Source organism: Symphalangus syndactylus, chromosome 20 (genome assembly GCF_028878055.3).
Source record: "Symphalangus syndactylus isolate Jambi chromosome 20, NHGRI_mSymSyn1-v2.1_pri, whole genome shotgun sequence".
In the NCBI taxonomy this organism is placed as follows: domain Eukaryota; kingdom Metazoa; phylum Chordata; class Mammalia; order Primates; family Hylobatidae; genus Symphalangus; species Symphalangus syndactylus.
Window position 1 is genome coordinate 52415925 of NC_072442.2, and position 7928 is coordinate 52423852.

Genomic DNA, 7928 nt, shown 5'->3' on the forward strand with positions numbered 1-7928 from the left:
CTATGGAGATGAAATACAGTACTCTACTGTCTTTTTGCTTTGTGTTTTAAGGCTGTCACAAAGTTTCTTTTCTCCAGTTGAACAAAAGAGAAGATTGCATTTTAGTCACTGAACATTTATTGAGCACAGTGCCAAGTATTGTGCCAGATTACCAAATTCCTGATCTTAGGTTACCAAATGACCTACCTTGGGAAAACATTGAACCAGGAGCCTGTATGACTAATTTATAGTTCTGGCAACTGCTAGAACTTCCCAGTGAAGTCATTATACCAGTCATGTGATCTGCCTTCTAGCTCAATCTGCGATCAACATGTATGATTCAGGAGGAGCTGCTGGTTGGTGAAAAATTCAGAATCACTGTTAGGCTAACAAAAAGGAAAATCTATACTTTGTATAATCAAATAAACGTTTTATAAACTACCTCCCAAGTCATTCAAAATCACTTCCAAAATTATCTTAAAGTGTTTATTTCTATCTCCTGCTTATTCACATCAGTAGACAGCAGATCCCGGTTTTAGTTAATTTAACTGAAAGCTGTCTAGGTGTTAACTCATATACCAGATCATTTGTCGACATAGTTTCTTAACGTTATGCTCAGGTATGTTGAAATTTAGTAATTAGCGACCTAAGAGATGTTTACTTAATTGTATTAATACATACATTTTTAGACTACTTCTTACATTATGAAGGTTGGTATCACGTGAAAAACAGCCAATTTCATGTTTACTTCCACCCCACCCCCGTGACTCTGCCAGGCACCAGGATCCAAACACATCTGCCTTACTCACCTTCCTTGGGTTATCTCCTTGCAGGACGAGTGGCCACACCCAGGGTGTAGGGAAACCCATCGCTTGGTCCTAGTTGGTTAACCCCATCCTTGCACAACAAGCACGTCAATGGGAGCAGTATCAGCTACTTTCTTGTAGGTGAATTCCCGTTTTTGAAGTGGGGTTTCGGCTCCCTAAACTGCACTTTTTTTTCCTACCAGTTTGGAGAAACAGCTGGGAAGGACTGGATTTGCAGGTATTGCTGGAGCCAGAGCAAAGCCCAGCCACTGTCACCATGGGCTCCAGCTTTGCCTCTCTGGGCCTGGTGGTGACGGGCTTCAGCAACAGGTGCCCGGTCTCCGCAGAGGGTCCCACTCTGAACTCCAGATTTACAGACTATTCTCGGGCCATGATGAGGATTAATACAATGCAACTAACAGCACTCTGACTACAGAAGCATGATTTAAAGCTCCACAACCCTGCAATAACCACGAACAAAAACAAAAAGCGGCTAGTCCGCCAGGCACAGTGGTTCACGCCTGTAATCCTAGCACTTTGGGAGCCCAAGGCAGGAGGATCTCTTGAGCCCAAGAGTTCAGTAACAGCCTGGATAACATAGCAAGACTCTGATCTACCAAAAAAAAAAAAAAAAAAAAAAAAATGAGACCGGGCACAGTGGCTCACATCTGTAATCCTAGCACTTTGGGAGGCCAAGGCAGGCAGATCACCTGAGGTCAAGAGTTCGAGACCAGCCTGACCAACATGGTGAAACCCCATTTGTACTAAAAAATACAAAAATTAGCCAGGCACGGTGACACGCACCTGTAATCCCAGCTACTCAGGAAGCTGAGGCAGGAGAATCGCTGGAACCAGGGAGGCAGAGGTTGCAGTGAGCCACATCACGCCACCGGCCTTCAGCCTGGGTGACAGAGCAAGACTCCGTCTCAAAAAATAAATACAAAATTAAAAAGCCAGGCGTGGTCCACGCCTGTGGTCCCAGCTACTTGGGAGGCTGAGGTGGGAGGATAACTTGAGCCCTGGAGGTCGAGGCTGCAGTGAGTGGTGATTGCACCACTGCACACCAGCCTGGGGCACACAGCCAGACTTTGTCTCAAAAAAGCAAAAACAACTGGCCAGTGTATCAGGCGCTAGCGTTTTTTGTCTGTTTGTTGAGACAGAGTCTAGCTCTGGAATCAGGCTGGAATACAGTGGCGCAGTCTTGGCTTATTGCAATCTCTGCCTCCTGGGTTCAAGCAATCATCTGCCTCAGCCTCCCAAGTAGCTGGGATTACAGGCGTCCGCCACCACGCCCGGCTAATTTTTTTGCATTTTTAGTAGAGACGGGGTTTCAACATCTTGGCCAGGCTGGTCTTGAACTCCTGACCTCGTGATCCACCCTTCTCGGCCTCCCAAAGTGCTGGGATTACAGGCGTCAGCCCATGAGCCCAAGCAGGGGCGCGCGTTTTTAAAACATGGGAGAGGGAATTATGCTTCACAATCACCACCAGGTGTCGCGACATCGGAGGCCACGCCGTCCCGCTTCTGAGGCGCGGCACTCCACTTTGGGAGGCCGAGGCGGGTGGATTACCTGAGGTCAGGAGTTCGAGACCAGCCTGACCAACATGGTGAAACCCCCGTCTCTACTAAAAATACAAAAAATTAGCCGGACGTGGTGGCGCATGCCTGTAATCCCAGCTACTTGGGAAACTGAGGCAGGAGACTCGCTTGACCCCGGGAGGCGGAGGTTGCGATGAGCGGAGATCGCGCTATTGCACCACAGCCTGGGAAACAAGAGCGAAACTCCGTCTCAGGAAAAAAAAAAAAAAAGAAAAAAAAAAGGAAAAAAAATAAAGACCCCTCCTTCTCCCGCCGGAAATACCCTCTTTCAGGACGGCGCGCCTCTGCGGCGCACGCGCACTCAGTTACTTAGCAACGTCGGCGCTAAACCACCGCAGGTGGAGCCCAGCAACAACAGAGCCACCGCGTCCCCTACCAATCAACGCCGACCTCGCCTTCGCAGGCCTAACCAATCAGTGCCGGCGCTGCAAGGAAGTTTCCAGAGCTTTCGAGGAAGGTTTCTTTAACTCGAATTCATCCGCCCGATAATTTTCTTTTATTTTCCTAATGAAGGAAGAGAAGCGCATAGAGGAGAAGGGAAATAATTTTTTAGGATCCTTTCTTATGGCTAGGAGGAATTTGGGGCTCAGTTGAAAAGCCTAAACTGCGTCTCGGGAGGTTGGGCTCGGTGAACTACTTTCAGCGGCGCATGGAGACGGCGCCTACGTAAGGAGTGATAAGTGACGCAACGCTCGTTGCATAAATTTGCGCTCCGCCAGATCACAGCAGTCAGTGGCGGCTGGGCTTTGTTGGGTGTGTGTCGCTGGACGTGGTTGTTGATTCGCAGGCACTTCAGGCACTTCGTATCCGCTAACAGGTACTGGCCCGCAGCCGTAGCGACTTGGGGGGTCGTGAGAGGGGGGAATGGGTGAGGTCAAGCTGGAGGCTTCTAGGGGTTGGGTGGGCCGCTGAGGGGATGGCGTGGGGGAGGGGAGGGCGAGGTGACGCGGCGCTGGGCTTTTCCGGGAGAGTGGGCCTTGTTGACCTGAGGGGGGCGAGGGCGGTTGGCGCGCGCGCGCGTTGGCAGAAACTAACGGACGCTTAACTGACGGCGATTCTGTCGAGTTTACTTCGGGGGGAAGGCGGAAAAGAGGTAGTTTGTGTGGCTTCTGGAAACCTTCACTCTGGAATCGCAGTGAGAAAGGTGCCCCTTGTGTTTCAATGGGATTTTTACTTGGCGAGTCTTGTGGGTTCGGTTTTTTCAGTTTGCCTAACGCCGTGCTTAGGTTTGACGCAGATTGGAGTTCGGTCGGGGGAGTTTGAATATCCGGAACAGTTAGTGGAGAAAGCTGTGGAAGCTTGGTTAGCGCTCTGGATTCTCCGCTGTTGACGTTGAAACTTTGAATGACGAATTTCGTGTTAAGTGACTTAGCTTCGTAAAAATGAGGGGAGGTTTGCGGAATATTAACGTGTTTAAGGCATTTTGAAGGAATAGTTGCTAATTTTGAAAGATATTAGATGTAAAAGCAAGAAATACAATGATCCTGAGATGACACGCCTATGTTTTACTTTTAAACTAGGTGAAAATGCAGATTTTCGTGAAAACCCTTACTGGCAAGACCATCACCCTTGAGGTGGAGCCCAGTGACACCATCGAAAATGTGAAGGCCAAGATCCAGGATAAGGAAGGCATTCCTCCCGACCAGCAGAGGCTCATCTTTGCAGGCAAGCAGCTGGAAGATGGCCGCACTCTTTCTGACTACAACATCCAGAAAGAGTCGACCCTGCATCTGGTCCTGCGTCTGAGAGGTGGTATGCAGATCTTCGTGAAGACCCTGACCGGCAAGACCATCACCCTGGAAGTGGAGCCCAGTGACACCATCGAAAATGTGAAGGCCAAGATCCAGGATAAAGAAGGCATCCCTCCCGACCAGCAGAGGCTCATCTTTGCAGGCAAGCAGCTGGAAGATGGCCGCACTCTTTCTGACTACAACATCCAGAAGGAGTCGACCCTACACCTGGTCCTGCGTCTGAGAGGTGGTATGCAGATCTTCGTGAAGACCCTGACCGGCAAGACCATCACCCTGGAAGTGGAGCCCAGTGACACCATCGAAAATGTGAAGGCCAAGATCCAAGATAAAGAAGGCATCCCTCCCGACCAGCAGAGGCTCATCTTTGCAGGCAAGCAGCTGGAAGATGGCCGCACTCTTTCTGACTACAACATCCAGAAAGAGTCGACCCTGCACCTGGTCCTGCGCCTGAGGGGTGGCTGTTAATTCTTCAGTCTTGGCATTCGCAGTACCCAGTGATGGCATTACTCTGCACTATAGCCATTTGCCCCAACTTAAGTTTAGAAATTACAAGTTTCAGTAATAGCTGAACCTGTTCAAAATGTTAATAAAGGTTTCGTTGCATGGTAGCATACTTGGTGTTTTGTCATGAAATTCTCTAGTGATGTGTGGGTACACTTAAAACTGGTGACGATGTCTAGGGATTTAATTTTGAGATTGGTAATGTGCCTGAAGTTAAGTCACTTGACTCTGGTATGCACTTCGGTGGGCTGAGGGGTAAGAGCCTTTTTTGCTGTAAGTCATTACAAGTTAGGATCCTGGGTTAATGGCAAACTTTCTGAAGCTCGAATTTAAAGTCTGTTGGGAGGCCGAGGCGGGCGGATCACGAGGTCAAGATATCGAGACCATCCTGGCCAACATGGTGAAACCTTGTCTCTACTAAAAAAAAAATTAGCTAGGCGTGGTGTCGCCTGCCTGTAGTCCCACCTACTCGGGAGGCTGAGGCAGGAGAATCACTTGAACCTGGGAGGCAGAGGTTGCAGTGAGCCGAGATCGTGCCACTGCACTCCAGCCTGGCGACAGAGCAAGACTCCATCTCAAAAAGTTGGATATGCAGGTTTTTTTAAAGATGGTCTTGCTCTGTAGTCCAGACTGGTATACAGTGGCACAATGATAGCTCGCTATCATTCCTGGGCTCAAGTGATGGCAGGAATTTTCTTTACATTGAAGGAAATCAAATGTACTACCTGTTTAGACCTAATCTAAGATTGCTGGAGAAATAAAGTTTTGATCGAGGCTGCTTGAATAGTGGTAACTGCTTTCAGTTCTGCAATTAATTGGGTGACTATCAGCTGTGTGTTTATTGCTTTGTAGTGTATTAAACCAAAGTGTTTAACCTGGATGGTAGTGTGGAACCTTAATCTTGTCTCTCTGCTGTATATGCTTTAACTGATGAGCTAAGAAGCAGCTAATCACTGAGTATGGAAGACGACTGGCTGAGGAGAAAGATGGCTTGCAGGTACTTAACGTTGAAAACGGCATTCTGATTTAAGACAATCTTCCTGATCTTGATCAGTTAGGTGGCAAATTAAAGTGGTTCCTCACACTTTTTTTTTTTTTTTTTTTTTGGACAGTCTCACTCTGTTGCCCCAGGCTGGAGTGCAGTGGTGCGATCTCGGCTCACTGCAACCTCCACCTCCCAGGTTCAAGCAGTTCTGCCTCAGTCCCCCACGTAGCTGGGGACTACAGGGGCACACCAGCTAATTTTTGTATTTTCAGTAGAGATGGGGTTTTACCATGTTGACCAAGCTCGTCTCAAACTCCTGGCCTCAAGTGATCCGCCCACCTTGACCTCCCAAAGTGCTGGGATTACAGGCATGAGCCATCATGCCCGGCCACGCTGTTGGTTCTTAATGACAGCTTAACTTTATTGTGGAAAGATTGCAGCAACCAGTGAGATTTTACCTGTATTTGGTAAAAATACTTATCCTTGTCTTAAGTCTGGCAACATAAGCAGTTTTTAGGCTTCTATGCCAATGGGCACTAGGCAGTAATTTGCGGTGCTAATAGAAAATATTGGAGTAAGGGTGTACTAAGGAAGTTCTCAATCTTTCCCCTTTACCATCTTCTGTAATGTAACTTCAATAAATGTGATTCTCATCTTGGCACAAAATTGGGAGTGGTGTGGGGGGTCCTGTTTTTCCCAGGTTTATGGTAGAGAAATAACGTTTTCTGGTACTAAAACTGGCGTGGTAAGTGCATACTTAGAGTAAGGACTTTAAATCACTGGCCGGTTAATCTCTAGTTAGTGGTTTGGCATGCAAGAAGTACCCATGGGTATATTACACAAATGCAGGAATACCATATCTAGAAATACACCTTTGATATTCATAGTGTACCTGAGAATGGTTTCACGCATAATTTTAGGTAATCTGCCTTGGTCACTCTGGTTTTACCGATCTTTGCCCACAGTTCCTGGTTCATAACTTCTATAGCCCTTGTTATAGTCATGTTGGGTGTGTTAGGCCACAGGAAACTCACTTAACTTCTGCCCTTTTACCTTCCCTAAGACAGGACTCTTGATCTTCCCCTAACTTTTTGTGAGTCCTAAGACCCCCATTTCAGAGAGGGTTCTGTCCTATACCCTGGGGAAAGGAATGCTGTCATCTTGAAGCCTCCCTAGAAAACCAAGAGGACTGAGTTTGGATATATGAACACATGGAGGTTCCTGGAGGGTGACACACCCAGGCAAGGCATTAAAGCTTTGCACCCCTTCCCCCATACCTTGTCCTATGCATCTCTTCATCTGAGTCTTTTGTAATATTTTTATAATAAACCAGCAAATGTGGTCAGGCGTGGTGGCTCATGTCTATAATCCCAGCACTTTGGGAGGTGGAGGTGGGAGGATCACTTGAGGCCAGACTGGGCAATGGGCTCTTTACAAAAAAAAAGTTTAAATGGGCTTGGTGGCATATACCTGTAGTCCTAGCTACTTGGGAAGCTGAGGTGGAAGGATTGCTTTGAGTCCAGGAGTTCCAGGCCAGCCTAACACAGCAAGATCTTGTCACTGAAAACCTAGCTCTTCAAACCTGGAAAATTAAAACATTTCACTGAATACCTAAAAACTATTATCTGGGGTAATAGGGCTTAAAATATTGTGCTGTCATTTCTCCCAAAGCGTCACTGTTTGACATGATGGGCTCATAGGTCTGTAGTCTGGTGAATCCTTCAGAAGAAGATTCAGCTATTGCTCTTTAGTTCTCTTGGAATCTCTTATTTTCCATAGAGATCCCCCTCGACGTAATTCATGGATCTCAGCAAATTCACTCTGCACACAAACGAATTTCAGCAATTTTGAGACAGAGTCTTGCTCTGTAGTCCAAGCCAGAGTGCAGTGGCATGATCTTGGCTCACTGTAACCTCCGTCTGCCAGGTTCAAGCGATTCTTGTGCCTCAGCCTCCTGAGTAGCTGGGATTACACCACACCCGGCTAATTTTTGTATTTTTAGTAGAGATGGAGTTTCACCATGTTGGCCAGGCTGCTCTTGAACTCCTGACTTTAGGTGATCCACCCGCCTCGGCCTCCCGAAGTGGTGGGATCGCAGGCGTGAGCCACCGCACCTGGCCAGGGAAAGGCTCTTTAAGTATGTGTTGGAGGCCTGGTCTATGGCCTGATGCCCGTCCAAAATTGTTGTCAGCTATCAGGTAAATAAAAATGAGAACAGCAGCCAGCTGCTGTGGCTCACGCCTGTAATCCCTGCACTTTGGGAGGACGAGGGGGGCGGATCATGAGGCCAGGAGTTTGAGACCAGCC

General features: G+C 47.8%; 1 protein-coding gene across 2 annotated transcripts; it reads left to right on the forward strand.

The window, feature by feature from the left end:
- The first annotated feature begins 2277 nt into the window (after positions 1-2277).
- Positions 2278-4743, forward strand: UBB (ubiquitin B). Of its 2 annotated transcripts, none has more exons than XM_055258873.2 (2): positions 2278-3201; positions 3905-4743. In XM_055258873.2, exon 2 carries the CDS (start codon positions 3911-3913, stop codon positions 4598-4600), a length of 690 nt encoding a protein of 229 aa, XP_055114848.1. In that variant the 5' UTR covers positions 2278-3201; positions 3905-3910; the 3' UTR covers positions 4601-4743. The 2 variants fall into 2 exon arrangements, with proteins under 2 accessions (XP_055114848.1, XP_055114849.1); XM_055258874.2 differs by lacking the exon at positions 2278-3201 and adding an exon at positions 3356-3528.
- Positions 4744-7928: the final 3185 nt, after the last annotated feature.